Source organism: Micropterus salmoides, unplaced genomic scaffold (assembly GCF_014851395.1).
Source record: "Micropterus salmoides isolate LMB-PRFRI ecotype aquatic unplaced genomic scaffold, ASM1485139v1 Ms_hic_scaffold_10, whole genome shotgun sequence".
Taxonomy (NCBI): domain Eukaryota; kingdom Metazoa; phylum Chordata; class Actinopteri; order Centrarchiformes; family Centrarchidae; genus Micropterus; species Micropterus salmoides.
The window spans coordinates 34,028,449-34,048,519 of NW_024040041.1; the positions used below are offsets into that span (position 1 = coordinate 34,028,449).

General features: G+C 38.0%; 2 protein-coding genes across 2 annotated transcripts in view; one reads left to right on the forward strand and one right to left on the reverse strand.

Annotated features, from left to right (window-relative positions):
- The first annotated feature begins 352 nt into the window (after window positions 1-352).
- LOC119895683 (nucleoside diphosphate kinase B-like) lies at window positions 353-6,905 on the forward strand. The gene is made up of 5 exons (XM_038708952.1): window positions 353-443; window positions 3,009-3,141; window positions 4,393-4,494; window positions 5,191-5,303; window positions 6,631-6,905. The coding sequence occupies exons 2-5, from the start codon at window positions 3,025-3,027 to the stop codon at window positions 6,746-6,748; spliced, it is 450 nt and encodes a 149-aa protein (XP_038564880.1). The 5' UTR covers window positions 353-443; window positions 3,009-3,024; the 3' UTR covers window positions 6,749-6,905.
- A 3,452-nt stretch (window positions 6,906-10,357) lies between these two features.
- Window positions 10,358-20,071, reverse strand: part of LOC119895692 (MBT domain-containing protein 1-like) — a 28,922-nt gene continuing 19,208 nt past the window's right edge. The window contains exon 18 of the mRNA XM_038708965.1: window positions 10,358-19,975. Within this exon, the coding sequence (XP_038564893.1) occupies window positions 19,866-19,975 (110 nt within the window). The 3' untranslated portion in view covers window positions 10,358-19,865. The remainder of the gene's footprint in view (window positions 19,976-20,071) is intronic.

The window sequence follows — 20,071 nt, forward strand, 5'->3', positions numbered from 1 at the left end:
AGTGGGCTTTCTTTTCCAAAAAAGATCCTAAAACTTATCAACACTAAATGTTCTTGCTTTCAGAAAATGCTCTTATTTGTCTAAAAAATGTCCCACAGAAAACGTCTTCCCTTGTTATAAGTGTCAATGACAAGTTTCAAAAATAGAAAAACTTACATTTTAAGAAATATTTTGAAAAAATGTCTTCATTGTTTCACTCCGGAGATCTGAAACCAAAATGTGTCCTCACAAGGACAGATGCACAAATCTGTCAACCAGCGACACATTCAGCCACCCATACCAACCCACACAACCCAAACCGCCAACACACTAACACATACACATTTTTGGACCCCCGCCCCCCACCGTGAAGCCTTTAAATAGAGCTCCTCTGCAGCTCTTCGGCCTCGGTGATCGCATCCCCGCAGCTCGTCTTCACAAGTTCTCCTCAACCCTCAACCAAGGTAGATATCAACACACACACAAAGTCTTTTTATATCCCTTTAAATTTTTAATTACTGACTATAAAACCGCTCAAAATAATGTTAAAAGCCCACAAACATCTGCTGCAATCAGTTCTCTGTTCCTGCACAACGTGTCTGCATGCAGCACATGTGCAGCCGGTGCGTTCAATGACCAAACCAGAGACAGGTGATCATTGTGTGTCTGCTTTGACACAGAAATAAGTATCAGTTCTTTGGGCTTACATTTTAATCTTGTGAAATGATGTTCAGATATCATTAGAATAATTCCGATTTTTGAATGAGCATACAGTATTTGTAGTTCTGCTTTTATTTTTAAGAATGGCACAAAGATTAAGAACAAAATAACTGCTGTTTTTGACATCTGAGTGCAGATTTGAATCAGTTTTCCTGAAGTTGAACGCATGCATTTAGGTAACAACTACAAACTTTAGACCTGCTGAAAGCAGCTATAACACTTTCCTAATCTTTCCTACTTTACAGGTTTACAGAGAGTGATTATACAACTTAAAGGCTTTGAAATATATCTGTATCTTTAGTTATTTCTGCCAAAGACGTTCCAACACTGGAAAACATCACATTTCTTAAGTGACTGTAAATACAGTGATGGATTCAGAAACCATGTGCTTTAAAACAGCTCTTATCTGCACTCACCAACCCCCTCCCCTGATTGGTTCCTTCCCTGGTGTGTCTGTGTGCATGAATGAGCTGCTAGACACCTTTTTAGGTAACACTTTATACATGAGGTATCTTGTTATGTGCAGGAATTATTTTTCCTTTCATTAGAAGTCACACCAAAAACCTTGAACCTAGCTCTGAGAGCTCAAAGCACTGCGATTAAAGGAGCTTTACACTTTGCACAACTTACAACAACCACCCAAAATAAGGACAAAACATAAATTTACTGTTTAATTTCTTTGTATTTCCTTTTCTTGTGTTTTGAATCTTTGCAAATGTTTTTTTTTTTTTTCTCTGGCTGCAGGCGTGTTTAGTTTGCAAAATAGACATTTTGGCCATCCAAAGAGTTCGTCCTGGAGGGAGCATGACTGTGCTCAGTAAATTCAGTGGAAATCTGCCAGTTAGATTTAGATGTTGGTGCTAGAGGAAAAGTAAGGAGGGTCATGTGTCACAACGCCTGTGTGACCTCACGCTGCCCACAGGACAAAAAAGGGCACAGTGAATGATTCGCTTTGATAAATCAGCAGAACTTAACCTCGATATGTGACCCTGAACCCTAATTATACTCTTAGAGACGCCACCCCTGAAGTTTCTGAATGTACAGAATAGCTTCCTCAGGGTTCCTCAGCTCTCTCCTGCCAGAGCCAGCTGCCCCCACTGCATATCAGCTTCACATGAACGGATACCAACCGGCAGTAAAATTAGACAGCCGGGCAGCCGAAGCTTTGTCCAGACTTTATGAGCCGGTGTCGTCTTGCAGTGGATGGTTGTCCGTGCTGAGAGAGAAGAAAACGTTGTCCAAAAAACTCAGAAGCAGTTTTGATTTCACATTCAGGAGGAAATGCGATGCTACAAAGCCGACCAATCACAATTATTGTTGACTAAAGGTAAATAAAAATTACCTTTAGAAAGTAGAGATTTAAATGTGGACATCACGCAACACCTTCTGAACATCTACACACTGATAAAAAACTTTTTCCACATCAAGGACTCCTAAACTGAGACATATTAGACCACGGACGCCCATCTCATAGGAGTTTTGCTTGTTTTATTACAGAAAGTGTACAAAACTCCCAAAGAAATTTAAATCTTCTTTAAATATTCGGGCTTTTGTTTGGTTTATTTCAATCACCTCCAAAATAAATCCAAACTGATTCTATCCGCAGTAAATCTGTCAGTTACATGTAAAATAAACATCCTGTTTCGTACTTCAGCGTTCTGTATTAATCTGTCCTGAAATTTAGTAGTTTAATGCTTCAGTTTTTTTCATCTGGGAAATAAATGCAAATTGGACATCATTTTAGAGACATGCAGATGTTTTAGGTATTTACTTTCCCAAAGTCAGGCGGTGACACATGTGTAAAATATGTTTTACAGCTTGGGTCTGATTTGACGAATCTTCTCGGTTGTTTGGAAACGAGTAGATTGGACATTTTTAGTTCCTGTGGTTCAGTAGTTCCTGCACACTTTTAGGTCAGCAAAGGCTCCAGGAGAGGGGGGACAGATCGTCTCTTCCTCAGACCTTCGGTGACTCTGCAGAGCCGCGGTTAGCATGTTAGCATGACGTCCAGCTTCAGCAGCGTCCGTGTTCATGTGTTCATGAATTAGAATCTCAGTCCGACACAAACAGACCACAGGGACGTTTCAGCTCGTAGACGACGTGTGTGCTGCTGCAGGTCAGGAAGGATTTTAAGCCTGTATGATGATTTGGTGACCAGGAGCTGATAGTAGAGATGGATCACTTTGAGGATAAAGGTTCACGCTGTGATTCGCTCTGAACTTCAATCCCTTTCATCCCATTTGAACTTCTTTTATTATCTGAGCGCCAGTGTTGTTCATTTTTCTTCTTCTGTGGTGCTGCGTCTGCAGCCTTCTCTCAGCAGAAATGGAGCGTACCTTCATCGCTGTGAAGCCCGATGGCGTCCAGAGAGGACTGTGCGGCGAGATCATCAAGCGATTCGAGCAGAGAGGCTTCAGGCTGGTGGCTGCCAAATTCGTGCAGGTAAACATTTTTTTCAGGGACTCAAAAACAAACACAACATAAAGCAAAGATCAAAAGGAAAAAATCCTACTTCTTCACAGACAACTGTAGTAAAAGTACTCCACTACAAGCATTTAAAAAGTATTATCAGCAACATGTACTTTACAGTATGAATGTACTCATGTTGCAGTAAAATCTTCTATTATACCTGATGTTTGTCCCTTAATACCGATATGAGTAACCCAGAACAAACAGGAAGTGGAGGTGTTGCAGATATAGACGCCAGCAGTGCCACCAGAGGGGTTTTAGACCTCAAAAGAATCAGTGGGACTGACTTCAGGGTATATCTTCATTAACCATAATCTTTTCTCACTCCTCAGTCCTCAGAGTCTGATGATTGGTCCTCACTAAGCTAGATGTACAGGAACACACACTCAGATAGCAGCTGTTGGCTGAAGGACTCGTGTCACTGTCACACACTCAGCTGTCAGGCGTGTTAATCCCACAGTGGCGTGAGCTGGAGTCGTTATCCACAGACACTAGAGAATGAACTCAAGCTGAGGTTCAAGATAAATTAAAAAAATAAAGAGATTTCCACCATCTGAACGTCTCACTGCTGCATTAGGACGCTCAGATTTAATTTTGCTGGTGATGATCTCACCAGACTTTTGGGTAGATGTAGTTTGTATACAAACGTACTTCACCATTTTATATTCTTTCATATATAATACACCAGTTATGGCACTTTCAGGGCTTCATTTCCTTCCACTGCTGCAGAATCACTCTAAGTGGTTATATATTGATATAATATATATAATTGTAAATCTCTGAAACGTACATTATTTCTCAGTTTTGCTGACCTAAACTTTGTCTTGTCTTTACCTTCTTTGGTTATTCTGCAGCAGTGGAAGTAAACATATTTATACAGTAAACACCTTGAAACAGCCTGTTAATTCACCCTCAGAAGCTTTATGAGTACTATATTATATATAATATTAATGAGTGCAGAAAGAGCAGCTGGTCATCAGGTGATCCTACAGTGGAATAACAAACAAAATTTATTCATTTAATTGTTAATTTTATATCTGAAAATGTCTGTCTTGGTGATGTAAACATTTTTAACTTTGGTAGTTTGCTGCTTACTTTTAGTGGAGTATAAAGTACAATATTTACTATAAAGTAGCATTAAAACGGAAATACTCCAGTAAAGTACCTCTTCGGTACACGCATTTAGTAACTTTGCACTGCTGTGTGTTTGTATTTTATGTTTAGGCCTCTGAGGACCACATGAAGAAGCACTACCTGGACCTGAAGGACATGCCTTTCTACGCTGGACTCTGCAAATACATGTCCTCTGGACCCATCCTCGCCATGGTAACACACACACACACATATATTTATAAAACAATAAACACACACACAAGCAGTAAACGCACACAGACGCCTTGCACATATCTGTCACTCCTGTCAGATCTCTCTTTTTTTATCTCTTTCCATTTTGTCAGCTCTCTCTCTTCACACCCTCTTTGTTTTCAAGGTCTCTCTCTCTTTTGACAGAGTCAAACGCAGTCGGGATGTGATCAGACAGAGCGCCAACTTCTTATAGATTCCTCTTAACTCACGGGATTAAAGCCCGAGTTCAAAGTAAAGTGTGGACACAGAGGTGGAGGAAGTATTCGGATCTTTCACTTAAGTTAACTTAAACAAAAGTATGATCAGGAAAATGCATCCATTCACCCCAGCAGCTGATTTCTGAAATGCATTTTACAACGTGGCGGACAGGCTCAGCAACAGTTTAAAGAGGACAGAAATATTTATGCTAAGCTAGGCTAACCCCATCCTGACCCTTCTGAACTGAAAACACAGACGTGAGTTGGATATCCACCTGAACATCTCACCTTTCACAGAAGCATTTGATCCTTTTTCTTTAAGTCGACATTTCTTCGATCACCGTGACATGGTCTTCGCCGTCGTGATACTTCTGTGCTCTCCACTTACACGGCCAAAACGGCTGAGACTGCATCGTGTGTCCTGATCACACAGGTGACAGGTGTGTTCATGTGTTTCCAGGTGTGGGAAGGTCAGAGCATTGTGAAGCTGGCCAGGATGATGCTGGGTGAGACCAACCCTGCTGACTCCAAGCCCGGCAGCATCCGTGGTGACCTGTGCATCAACATCGGCAGGTGAGCAGACATTCTCCCCACACACACCTGTCAAACAGTCGTCCACACTGTACTGTTTTAGGAATACATAGGGCTGGACGATATGGCCAAAAATGTTATTATGATAAAAAGCTCAATATCTTTCCATATTGATACTTATCACAATAGTTAATAAGTTTAAAGGCTGATTTCTGCTCCTGAGTTAAAGTTGAAACCTGATGGTTAATTGTGGTTTAAACTCTTTATGGTCAGCACTTGAGGCCAAACAGTGGATCACTTCACAAAGTAAAATTAAGTAAAAGCTTTTTTCAGTCCTTTTTCCTCAACAAAATAAAACATAAAAAAAAAATTCAGTCCTAATTTGTGTATGATTGAAGTGAATAAAATTGTATCGCAATAATTATTGTTTTTGTTTTATTGTCCAGCCCTAGGAATACATGGGGTACATTTAGAGGGATCATTCAATTATTGGCAGAAATCTAAAAATAAACCGTGAGGAAGAATTTTGGTTGTTGTTTTCAATGCAACATTATTATTAAACTCCACTGAAAGTCTAATTCATGCATTTTATGATGGTAAATATGATGATGAACACGTGCTTACACGGTTTAAAAACCTGTTGTGTAACTTAGAATCGTTCCTGTCAAACAGGTGAATTATTAAATACTTCAGATGTTTCTATAACGTGTTGAGTCTCAGCCTGACAAATAACGTAACTTCAACATATAATAATAATAAAGGACACTAAATAGGGATTGATTATTTGTTTGCTGTGGAAGCATGTTTCACTACAAAAATAGAAGAATAGATAAAATGCTAGGAATTACAGATATTAAAAATTTTAATTATGATATTTTAAAGTTCAAAGTTAAATCAAAATCATAATTGTCAAATTATACAATTTATAAATCTGACTTCTGGTTGTGAATCAAATCAGATGTTGTTGAAATTATGAGACACCAAGATTGTCCTTTTTAAATCAAAGTTATGATTTAAGTAGAAATTTGAAATCCAATTTAGGATTTTTAAATTATTCAAAGTCAGTGAACTTTTACTTCATAATTATGACTTTTTAAAGACAAAAGTATGAAATAGTAAGTTAAATCACTATTCAGTCACTATGAGTAAGTAAAAATAATGACTTTAACTTTAAATTCAACCCTTTCATTTGAATCTGGCAGTAACGACGTTCCATAATATGCAACAAGAAATTAACTGAAGGAATTAAATAAAGAACTGACTCACAAAGCCAACATAAAGGCACTTTTTCAATAATTAAAATTTTTTTAGATTTTACAGATATTGATCACTGGCGTCCATCCTCTAACGTTCCTCTTCCTTTCCTCAGGAACATCATCCACGGCAGCGACACCCTGGAGAACGCCAAGACTGAGGTCGACCTGTGGTTCAAGGCCGAAGAGTTCGTCAGCTACACCCCCTGCGCCCAGGCCTTCCTGTACGAGTAAACCGGCCAATCACCAACCAGTAAACTACACCCAACTGGACCCCGCCTACCCCACTGACCCCGCCCCCACTACACCCGTTGTCCCTGCAGTCGATTCTCTGAATTGGTCTTCACTAATCAATCTCAAACATGTAGCGCTTATCAATAAAGTCTCATGTTAACAACAGTCTGAGTGTTTCTGTCTATTGAAAGCTTGTTTGTATATTCTGCTATTTGAGTCCGCAGCTAGTTGCTCTGAGCTAAATGCTAACATCACTATACTAACATGCTGATGTTTAGCTAGGGTAAGGTGACCAGATTTCTGAAATGGAAACCAGGGACATTTTTGGTTTGGTGGTCAGTATGTCATAAAAAAATATGTTATTATATATGAAATAATGATAGTTTCGGTTTCATAATCTGTCAAACATAACTCAGAAACTAGCTTTCAGTCAATATGTAGAGGCTGCAGTCAATTTCTGGTAAGTAGGATACCGCATTTTATGTGTTGTTTTGGCCAGAGTCATAAGGTTAATTGCAAAAGAGATCATGTCTTTATTTTATATATAACTCCGCAGTAAGTCATGTTAGTTATAGGCTACATTTCGTGTTCTAAATGTAAACAAAGATATTAGAAGCCTGTTGTTGCCGATGGATTACAGTATGTGTTTGGTAAGCGTATGTCTATTATTGCCTTTAATCACCTAAAGGTCAGACCTGGTTACACTATAAAATGCAAAAACTTGTTTGGCCACAATTGTGATTATGCTGTTAAAAGAACCGTTAAAGTATCACAAAGACAAACCTTTGCGACATAAAGTGATGTTTATTTGCACATTATGTCGGTTTGATCCACATAAAAGCAGCTGTAGACGTAAAGAAACTGGGTGATAACGTTACATGCTATGTGTGCTCTCGTGGACGACAATCATTTCCTGGACACGTAAAATTTTATTTCAGGTCTGTTAACACCTCATACAGTGTATGATTAACACACAGTTAAAAACGGGGACATTTCCGGGGACAGCTTCAGATGGGGACAGGCCACCAAAACCGGGGACTGTCCGCGGAAAACAGGGACATCTGGACACCCAAAGCTAGGGTGACCGCACGTCCTCTTTTCCCCGAACATGTCCTCTTTTTGGGACCTAAAACATGCGTCCGGCCGGGATTTCTAAATCACCCAAAATGTCCGGGATTCGGCTTCTGCTTTCTTAGGTGGTCATGTAGGCCTACACGTCTTCTATGCAAACATCGGTCAAACTGCATGTCAATCATTCCCCTCAGCACCACAGCAACAGCCAACAGACAGAGCAGCAGCTTGCTTGTCAACAGCGGCACATGGCGTCTGAACAGTGTAAAAAATGCCCAAACGCGATGCTTGAAGTGGGCACTTCTACATTTCACTCTTTGGTGTACCTTTGGTGTAACTTTTTCTTGTGTACCGTCACTTCTCACAAGCCCCCCTACTCGTTCCTTCCTTCTCCACCAGAGGAGACAGAGTCTGGAGAAGGTTGGGTGCTTTTTTTATCCAAGCATCGGCATAAAGCTGTTGAATTTTTACTAATAGGCCTATTATAACACAAGAAAAGCAATCTAGTGTATGCGGTCCAATGCAGTGAGGAATGCACAGACCTGTATATTGGGGAGACTAAACAACCACTACACAAACGCATGGCTCAACACAGAAGGGCCAACTCCTCAGGTCAAGACTCTGCAGTCTACTTACATCTGAAGGACAGAGGACACTCGTTTGAGGACCACCAGGTGCACATTTTAGACAGAGAAGATGGATGGTTTGAAAGAGGTGTCAAGGAAGCATCTACACCAGGGTCGAGAAGCCGTCATTGAACAGGGGAGGGGGTCTACGCCACCACTTATCCCCCACTTACAATGCTGTCCTTTCATCACTTCCCAGGAAACTCAACAAACGTAACCTATTGGCCTCAGGTGAAGATACCAACGATGGTCGTTCAGTCTTGGCCTCAGGTGAAGATGCCAACGATGGTCGGTCAGTCTCGGCCACAGGGAGTCTTAACGACTGTAACGACTGTCGTCACAGCAACAAGGAACAATAACGAACCAGCGGTATCGATGACCCGGGCCAACGACCCCACTGAGGTTAAATAGCTGAGCTTCCCTGCCAGTCAGTCAGAACTGAAGAAGTCCTTTGGATGAGGGACGAAATGTCTTCCAGTATCTTCAACCAAGTCCAGTTGCCCTTGATTTTAACCTTCGTTGGATAACTATGACCTGGATGACTGAGAATCTTCATAGACTTTTTGGGGACTATTTTCAGCGGCGGATTCATTCACATTTGGAGCTCTAGTGAGTATTTGGGGCAGCAGGGCGGTCCTTTACCTGGCTGAAATGAATCCACTGTAGAATCTGATTATCTCGACACGTTAACACCAAAGTTTTACTGCTTGTGGGCCAAAAACACCGGCGGGGGAGGAAACTATGTTTCTGGCTAAATATCAGCAACGGGAGCTTCAGTCATTTGGCTCAAACAGGACCATCAGCTGAATCCTACCCTCCTTGGCAGCTGACTGAATCGTCCAGAACATCTGGGGATCCTGCTGACCTCGGATTCAGATGATCTGACATGACATGAATTTCCTTTTAAAGGCCTGAAAGTGAGGAGCATATTACACCTTTAATGCGTCAGTGATTGTTTCATCTGACTTCTGATACTGCAGCTTTACTGATGATAGTCACGCTTACCTCTGTAATTAATAATCTCTACGTTAGCATCTATGTTCCAAACTTTTTTGAGTCAAGCTGTCATCAGCAATGTTATTGTAGTTTAGCCTTTTTCATTAGTTTGTATTTTTGTTTTGACTTCTTGTTTTTCAATTTCAGTTTAGTTTTAATTAGTTTTTATGCAGGTTTGCTAGTTCAGTTTATTTTATTTTTTCACACCTAGTTTTCATTATTTCGTTTAATGATAACAACCTTGGTCATCAACTTAATTTATTACCGTATATACACCGATCAGCCATAACATTCTTTGAGCGACTTTGACAAGGACCAAACTGTGATGGCTAGATGACTGGAAGGAAAAGATGTGAACCGGTGGCAGGGTCATAGACGACCAAGGCTTACTGATGCACGTGGAGAGCGAAGGCCGGCCCATGTGGTCTGATCCAACTGACGAGCTACTGTAGGTCAAACTGCTTAAGAAATTGATAGTGGTTCTAATAGAAAGGTGTCAGAACAAACAGTGAAGTCCAGTCCTCGACGGGTCAGGGCTGTTTTAGTGGTGAAAGGGAGACAAGCAGGTGGTCATAATGTTATGGCTGATTGGTGTAAACTATAAACCAGTTTCATCAGTGTTTTCCACTGTTTTTGAGGGGAAAAGGCCTTTGAAAATGTCATCGTGTACAAAATGTAGGTTTTTTTTGGCCATATCGCCCAGCTCTAAAACAATATAATGAAGAAGCCAGGCAAAACAAATATCAAAGAAAATTCACTTCAGAAATAACATTAGGGGGTTATTTGGACTAAAAAACCAAAACTCACTACTGTCAAACATGTTTCATTTGTTTTACCAAATTCACTTCTGCAGTCAACCACTGAAAAAAATTACAAATAATGCAGTTATAAGCAAAAATAATGACTTCAAAAATCATTATTTTCGGAACAGTTTTTATTGCATAAAAATGTAAAGTGAATAATCTAAATGTAATAATTTCTTCACAATCATGCTGCCAAAAATTGCACAATGTATTAAAAAAAAAGCTTCATGAAAGTTAACATCAGTACATAACTACATTTGTCATACACGTACAGTATATAGATTTATATCTATATATAGATTTTTTTAAACATTTGTATGTGCTGATAAGAGCTCAGTTAACATCATGTTCACAGCACGAACATGTGGACCAAATGGACATTAACAGTATCGAACACAGATTAAAATCTCAACTTCTTTTATCCAATGGCACATGTGTTTAAAGACAAATAAATAAAACTTTATCAGTCTGGGTTTGGCTCTGCAAACTTTAGCTTCATGAAAATTCTGTTTTTTTTGTTGGCTCGGTCTTGCAGGTTTTGAAGGCTACCTGTGAAGTACTGCAAAGTCTACATTTACAGATCGGACACGTCTGCAACGGCAAGAAAACAATACAGAAGCTTGATTATGAGCTTTACGGAAGGAAGATCAAATTCAAATTATGTGGACAAACGCAGCCCAATCAGAGAGCAGCTGTGGTTGCTAGTAGTTTTGTCAGGTTTGTGAATTTTTGCATTATGTCAAGTTAAAAGTTAAAATTATCTTCAGACTTGAGAGCAGCTTATTTCCTCAGACTGAGACTCCAAAAATCATCCTCAGCACTCCACCATGTAAAGCTTTTTGTCAGTAGCATGAAGCGAACTACAACTTCCTCTCGTTATTAGGGTTGGGTATCTCAAAACCAGATCCAAGTTGGAACCGTCACTAAATTTCCAAAAAATGTTGATTCAATAAGAACCAGATTCCATAAGTAGAATCAGAATAGATAAAATTGAAACGAAACACAAGGGTTAGACAAGCAAATGAACCTGTCTTGGTTTCAAAAGCAACCACAGCTGATCTTCCAGACTCATTGAAACATTATCCCAAACCACAGTCTTAAGAAAACACTGCCACTTTAGTAAGTCCCTTTAAAACCCCCACAAAACCTATAAAACCCATGAAATCCTCCTTTCCTTTGTTGACAGACACACATAACATCCCAAACTGACGGGGAACATTGCAGAATTCAAGGATTTAAATCCATAAACTTTGATATTTTCACCCATAACACATAATTTTCTCCAATAGACAAAATCTGCATCCAAAATACAAGTTCCTCACCGGGGTCGACAGTCAACAGACAGTTTGTCAAAATCACTCCATAAAAACTTTATCAAATGTGTATATATCATCAATAGATAGCACCATAATACAAATGAGACAGTTTGACATTTTTGGAGACTCACGGACAAATACACAACAAACACAAACAGACGACACACAGTAGTGCCAGTAACAAGTGTGAAATTTAGAAAAACAGCTACTATATGAGTGTGCGGATTGATGCGTGCACACACTGTCGAGTTTAAAACACACGCAAGTTACTCATGATTACACTGTGAGCCCTATAGCACTTTATTCGTGCGTTATGATCATGCCTTTCCCTCCTGGAAAACAGGCACCTAGATTAGATTAGTGTGGAAGCTCATTTTTGTCAAGAAAACAGTTAAAAATTTAGAAATGACAAAAACAAAAGTCTAAGTTATGAAATATTAAGTCAAAATTATGAGCTACAAAGTCAAAATCTGGAGTTACTTAGTAAAGATTGTAAGATAGTATGTAATAGTGAGTCAAAAATTTGAGTTAGATGTAAGAATGATGAGACAATAAGTTAAGTAAAAATTAAGAGATCTAAGATTGGAAAGCGAAATATTCAAATTATTAGAGCCAGACCAATAAATCTGCGTGCCAATATTATCGACCGATATGAGCTAATTGCACATAAATCAGTATTGCTGTTTATAAAAGCAGGTTAAATGACAATTAAAAAAGAAACAGAGACTGATTCTTCAATCTTCTTATGAGTTTTTCCGCTGCATAGTTTGTCCACACATGTTTGGAACCACAAAACACAGCAATCAGCTGTACTTTTATTTTATTTAAAACAATAAAAAAGTTTGATTTCAAACTGCAATACGTCACGTTATCTTGGTTAGGTCTCATAACTACACATAACAAATGTTAGAGATAATCTAATCTTTGTTTATGTTATGTGTTTCTGAAAAGAAGAAAAAAAAATATCGGCCAATATATCGGAATATCGTATTTTAAAATCCTTAAATATCAAAATTGGTATCAGTCTTAAAAATTTTATATCAGTTGGGCTCTAAAAATCATATGATTGGAAACTTCAAAGTAAAACTGACTTCCTATGAGTATTTCTATTTTTATCATGTCTAAATTTTTCATTTTCTTTCCCAGAAATGGGCATCCAGGGTTTAGATTACTTTAAAATAGTTTACAATTTCAATGGTAATTTTGGCACTTGATTTAGATTTTGTTTTAGTCAGATAAGGAGTAATATTAGCTACTAGCGTACACGTTAACTGAAAATGTGAGTGCAAATTGTCTAAATGGCTGAATCGACTTCTGAAGAGATATTTTTGGATGGTGAAAGGTTCTGTTTTTACCAGGTCTTTAAATGAAACTTTTAGTTTAGAAACTAGTTTTAGTTCAATTTTTAATGTTACTTTGGCAAATTTGCTAGTCTATTGTTTAGTGTGACATAAAGGTATACTAATATTTGCGGTCATAGTTTCCATTGATGAAATTAACACTACTAATTATATTAGATTGCTGCTTACACTGTAGCTCTAGTTGTACTGCTAGCTATGTGTAAACTGGGGACCTTTAAGGCCATTGGACCTGCTTTTGATTAATCATTGGTGATACTGGAGAAGTTTTGATTGGTAAACATTACTACAAACACTGATAACAAGTTCGCATCCAGAGACACAAACAAGGTTGAGACTGGTGTTTGAATCAAATGCACACAAACTACCCAATAGTCGATATTCAAAAAATTGAAAAAAAATTAAAAAATTTCCTCATGGCATTTATAAATCACATTACTGCCATCTTATTGTCTCTACAAACTCGGCATATTCAGATATACACAAGCTCAGGCAAAACTAACACTGAACATCACAGATTTAAATCAAGTGATACTGACGCTGGAAGAACACGTCACGTTTCAAAAGTCTTTCTTCAGTTTTGTCCACATAAACAAACTTATTTTTATATATATATTTTATATATATACTATCTTTAAAAGCATCTTTTCTCTTTATTGATTTTTCTTCCCTACGCACTAAGGCAGCGTTTTCTTTGCAACAAACTGAGCTTTTGTAAAATGTTATACTTCTGAAGGGCCACAAGATGTGGTTGAAAGCTCAACATTTAGTTCATGAAATTTAATACATTCTTGGTCCTAAGAGGATGACACCCAATAGAGTGCTGCAAGAATAGAGAGCCTAGGTTAGGTCCCTTCCAGTGGACCGCCAGGGACCTTATTTTTGGAAAAAAAACACGCAAGAAATTTTTTGATCCTTGAATTGTGCTCTGAATTACACACATTTGTCAGGTTAAAAGATAACTGGAGTCAAGAAAATCGCAGTTTGTCGTAAAACTTAAAAAGTATAAAACTGAAAATACGTAATTACAAAGACCACAAACCTAAAAGTCGCATATGTGACGTCAAAGACTGGAGCTAACGTTACTGAAGCTAACGTCACTGAGTCAAACGAGCAAAGGACCGGGAGTTGTTGGATTAAACACATCAGGTGAGATACACCTGTGCCTGGAACACAGCTAAGTTACCTAGCTAGTAGCAACCAAGCAATGAACGTTAGCTTAGCATTATAGCGCTAACATGTTGCTGACGTACATTGTGCAAGCGATGTAGTTCACTGCATTTTTCACACAAAACTAAATGTTACTTTACTGTTTTACGACAAAACTGCGACTTTCTTGACTTAAATTATTAATTACACTGACAAAAGTCATATGTGTGATTCAGGACTCAATTCAAACAGGATTTTAAAACTTTGTCTCTCGTGATTGACAAAAAATTTTTTCGGTGTGGCAGAAGGGAGGGGACTTGGGATCTCTAGAAGTCCTAAAACCTGGAAATTCTTTTCTTGTCTTTACTTCTAGCGATTGCTTTAACGTTTTAAAAACAATAAAAGTGGTAGAAGGATTATCTTGCTGATCAAAACTTGAAAGCATAATAACCTTTTGTTTGCCACAGAGCAAATTTTTCTGCAATAATCCAAAATCCAGTGGAAAAATCCCACTGGCTTTTTGTCGAGGGAAATCAGTGCACTTTCTGTTTGACCTACAAATATACATCATCCCTGCAGCACTCTTATGATTCTGGTGAAATGTCTGGTGACACTGCGCAAATGGCGGGTTGAAATTCACACCTGTTCAGCATTTTATTATCCTACATGATACCTGAAAAACGAAAAGCCTTGTTTCCTTAAATGGTCAACTGTCAGCCACAGCAGTGAGATGAAGGCTAACACAGACTTGCCAATATGCTAGAAAAAGTGCAGTCACCGTAGCAGTCTGTCCCACACTCAGCCCCAAAAGATCTAATGTCGTGGTTCCAATGTGGGTAATGAAGTCTGCGGGAGGCGGCCAAGAATCACACCAAAAACGAGAAATGCATTCTTCAATGATTTTTCATCATTTTTTAACTGAATGGGTGATGGAGTGTATATTGACATAACTGTAACATTACGGAATCCTTTCCAGCTAAATCTTTCAGCATGTAAATATCAAACATTTGTTTAAAATGCATGTTAACGTGCTAGCTCTAGCACGTTAGCATGCTGTCACACAGGTGTGTGCTGTCACACACATGTTTCAGCTAAACTCAGCTGGGAAAGTCTGAAGTCATTACGGTTACGGAAGTTATAAATAACATCTTTTCCCTTTGGTGAATGCAACACCCTCCCTTTTATGATAAATAACTTGAATCAAAATAATACTGTAGTATTAAAATTTGAAACTCATATTTATTCTGATTTCTTTGTGAACCTGTAACTCAATAACTTTATAACAAACCTGTTATTTATCTACCAGTTTTTAGAACTTGAAAATCTTTATTATTAGAATGTTTTAAATCAAATATACTCTTCAGTTATTTTTAATGATCTCTGTTACACCATATTATGCAATTTTGTTTTCCAATGAAATACTAAATATTCTTAATTGTTATATTCATTCATATCCATTATTTAATATACTTTTTATTGAGGTATCTATAGTTAGCATGTGAAGACATCACTACTCTTAGCTGTCCAAGAAGTGTTTTGTTATTTATCGAAGGAAGTCTGACTCTGTGCATTTAATTTCTTCATCAACTTCAGTGTTTGTGTGACTCTATATTAAAAAACTATAGATGTATCTCAAAAAATTTGAACATTGTAGAAAAGTTCATTGTGATTATATTTTTTTTATTCTGAAATTCTAACACATTTTAGGAAAGTGAAGTTTTGATTGATATGATATTCAAATTTTTTGAGATGCACCTGTACATTAAAAATCGATTTGTGTTTGATTTGAGTATCAAAAACAGTATAAGGTTGGACCAGGTTTTAAATACCAGACAATACGATACCCGAGTTTCAGCACTGATACCAATGTAATTTTTTTGTTGATACCTTAATTGGAAAGACATTATCATGTTTTTCTACAAAGTATGCAGGCAAGTCAAAAACAGAGGAAGCTGGCATGTCATATTAGCTTTGTTGCTGACATCCAAACTGCTCTTTAGTAATCTGTTTAGTAATAAATCCTTATGCCGTTAGCAACTGGGCTAACGAGAAAGCTAGCTTGGAGAGCTATTTTTTCCTCTTCAGTAACTCTTTAATGAATAAATGATCTACAATCCTGAGAAGGGAAGTAAACTTAACAATACGGAGAAAATAGAGAGAAGCTAAGACACTTATTGTGACTACTACTACTACTAGCATGTTCGCCACTGGCTAGCGTGTTAGCTGTTGGCTATCCAGCTACAATTGTTCACCAATTAGCCCCGTGAGTGGTCACGACTTCACCAAACTTAAAAACTGCTAAAATTATGAGGAAATCAGGAATTACCTGATAAAAGAACAAGTCATTATGAATACCGCAAAACTTCCAATTAGTATCCCAGGCTTTTCTTTGCTTAAAACAATTAACTCACCCGGCCTTTATTTGGGACTTTAATTCCTTTACCATACCAGTAAATCTTAATGAATTATACTTTGGTGCTCAAGGCTCCCTTAAAAATGAACTGAACGATTGAATTGTAGAGAATCTAACTGATGTAACTGTGTAGTATGTCTGTTTTGACACAAGTTTAAACGTTTATATATTAGTGTGCACAGTCTAAGCAGCCATGCTTAAACAGGTGACCCGGTGGGCTTTAAGAGGTTTTATACATTCAATTAACTTCTATAAAAACCAAACCAGGCTTCTAATTGAGACCTGCGGTTATTTGTCAAAACATGTAGCCACACCAGGCCAGTAACCAGGACAGGCGTCTAACTGAAGTTTTACGGTATGTTAAGAATATGACTAAATATTTGGCTTCAATTTCCGATACTTGACCTTCTTCAGCAGTCAGTTTGATTATCAGATCTTGAACTCGGGCCTATATTAACATATCATATTTTATAGCTTGGGTGAAGACAACATTAAACTTTCTATATAAAGTGTTATGACTTTTTGGTAAATGCCTAAATATATATAAAATGGTATCGAACTATGAGGTGTTGAACTATTTTCTCATTGGTCCGGAAACTCAAATATCATACTGGCACAAGAATGGAATTTTTAAACTATACTCAGATCTACATTGATCTCTTATTGCAATTTTTTGTACAAGTTATTTATTACAGTTACTCTGACAGAGCCCTGTAGCTATGACTGAACTTATTTTTGGAACAAAAAAGTTTGTTTCTGATTAAGAGAAGAATTTTGATTCAGCAAAACTTCACACACTTTTGGCTGATTTTAAACTTTCCACCAAACTGATGCTGAACACCAGATAACAATACACTCTAGCTAATACATTATTTCTTATCTCAGATACTTTGACCTGCTGAACATGACTCTATAAAAATGCAGACTTTTTAACCGTGGCTCAAAAAACAAAAACGGTTAAACTGCTGTGGGCTCTTGTTAGCTGGTTTCTTATTTTGTGGCATCCTAAAAACTCAGCAATCCAGAATCCAAACCACAGCACTCACATTATCAAACACACAAAGTTTTTAAATGACTGTTAATCTCAACATGACATTACACAGCATCCAGTATTTTTACGTCAAGAGTTTTGACTCTCGAAAACACCATGTAAACACGTACAACAAACAAACAAACAACAAAGATCTTGGCGTTGAAAAATTCATCATACAAAAGTTTTTCTCATCATGTTATCTACCCACCGACATACCTGCCCACATTTTCTTCTTCTTTATCTTTATTTGCGTCTGTATTCTGTTCTTCTTTGCCCTTTTTGCTTATTCTGAAGAGTCTATGAGCAATATTTCCCCCCCGTGTAGCTGTGAAAGGGTATTTTGTTTTTGGGAAAGCCACAAAAAAGGATTATGACATGAAGGAGTTTGGGAAAGGATCCAGTCACACCAGCATCAATGACAATTTCAGCTGAAAATCAATTCATTTCAAAAGAAATTACATACGTGAAAATACATAATCTGTTAAATAAACAGAGCTTTTTATCCTGTTAGCGACTAAGCTAGTTAGCTTAGCGGTCTATTGTTGCTGGTAAACCTGAAGCTTTAAATGAAACAGATTGAAAACACTTTTATAACAAAAAGTGATGATAAGCGAACACTTTAGCTCTGTTACACTTCTAGACTGCGGAGCTATGTGGCAGTTAGCAGCTTGGTGGGCTGTAGAGAACATAAGTCCCGCCCCTTCTGGGTGGACCACCATGGGACCTTATTTCACAATACAACAAATTTTTTACACATGATATTTGTTATTTTATAAGATAATTTAATTGAAGAAAGTTGCAGTTTGTCGTAAAACAGTCGAAGGATAAGAAAATATGTAAATGTAAAGACCACAAACCCAAAAGTTGGATATGTGATATAACTGTTCACCCAGTGACTGAAGCTAACGTTAGTGAAGATAACATCAAAGAACTTCCATGTGTAAGATGATGATGATGAAGATGAAAGGACCAGGAATTGTTGGATTAAACACATCAGGTGAGATACATCTGTGCGTGGAAGCTAAGTTACCAAGGTAGTAGCAAGCAAGCAATAAACGTTAGCTTAGCATTATAGTGCTAAAAATACTGGTGACGTATATTGTGCTAGACAAGAGATGTAGTTCATTGAGCGGTTTTAACACAAAACTAAATGTTACTTTACCGGTCCTTTGCTTCAATGACGTAGGAGTCAGTAACGTTAGCTTAAGTAACGTTAGCTTCAGTTCACTTCATTAGCTTCAGTAACGTTAGCTTTAGTCATAAGAGAAACAGCTGTGACGTCACATACGCGACTTTTGGGTTTGTGGTCTTTGTAATTATGTAATTTCACAGTCTTATAACGTTACTTCCAACAGTTTTACAACAAACTGCGACTTTCTCGACTTAAATTATATTTTAATCTGACAAACATCATGTTTGTAATTCAGGACACAGTTCAAGCGGGATTAAAACGTAAATCGTGTTTCACTGTTGACTCCCATGCATATTTTTCCCGAAATGAGGTCCCATGGGGCGGAAGGGACGGACTTGGGCTCTCTATGCAGCTTTAGTTCCGGGTTAGAGCGGTCTCCTACTAACCCGGAGAGTCGATGGTTGGGCAAGACACTTAACCCCAAATTGCTTTTGGTTCCTGTGCCATCGGGGTGTAAATGTATGAATCTCATTTCCTTTCTGATGTGCAGTTGGCTTAGTCTCTCTGCCATCAGTTTATGAATGAGTGAAAGGGTGAATGTGATGTAGTGTAAAAACGCTTAGTGGTCGTAAAGACTAGAAAGGCGCTATTGTGGCTGGTTAGCACTAAAACTTTCCCAGTAGCTTGCCAGCTACGTTATCGCTACGTTATCGCTACGTTATCGTTATCGCTACGTTATCGTTAGGTCATAGTTGCAACTTGTTCATATTTTTTATTTATTTAGTTACCTGTTCAATTTTATTGTCTGTAAAATATTTCCCAAAATGAGGATCTAAGGAAGTGCAATTTCGTTTTTGGGGATGAAAAAATCTTCTTCTATCTTAAAAAAGCTATATTTTAAATAATTATAAAATATCCACAAAGTGGGAAGAATGTAGACTACGAAACGGTAGCCTCAACTTCATCAACAAGCTTTCAACACAACCTAGGATTTTGTGATGAGGAATTTTGTTGTGCCACTTTCTGGTCTGACCGAACACCAAGAGAAAGACTTGAGGAGGAGTATGTTAATTGGTGTATGTTAAGATGGAGGCATGGAGGCAATTTCGGACACAAAAGCCCAATATGCTTTATGACTTCTGACCGAAGCAAAGTGCATTACTTAGCTAGTAAACAGATGGATGGATGGATAGATAAAGGCAGAGATGGATAGATGGGGCCTACTGGTCCTGGTTGATGAAGAATTCTCCAGAAGATCCATTGGTTTCTGTTTCAGTCCTTTTAGGAGGTAACTCTGTTCCTTCAAGGTTCTCGTCTTTAATCTCTGAACCTGCAAACAACAAAAGAGGTACTTCAGGAGGACTGTTCTCTGCAGGATCACCAAAATGTAATTTACTACAGTGTGAGACACAGAAAATCACAAATC

Coding starts and splice junctions, on each gene's coding strand:
- LOC119895683 (XM_038708952.1), top strand. CDS start 3,025: ATGGAGCGTACCTTCATCGCTGTGAAGCCCGATGGCGTCCAGAGAGGA. Junction 3,142..4,392: donor TGGCTGCCAAATTCGTGCAG/GTAAACATTTTT, acceptor TTTTATGTTTAG/GCCTCTGAGGACCACATGAA. Junction 5,304..6,630: donor CTGTGCATCAACATCGGCAG/GTGAGCAGACAT, acceptor TCCTTTCCTCAG/GAACATCATCCACGGCAGCG.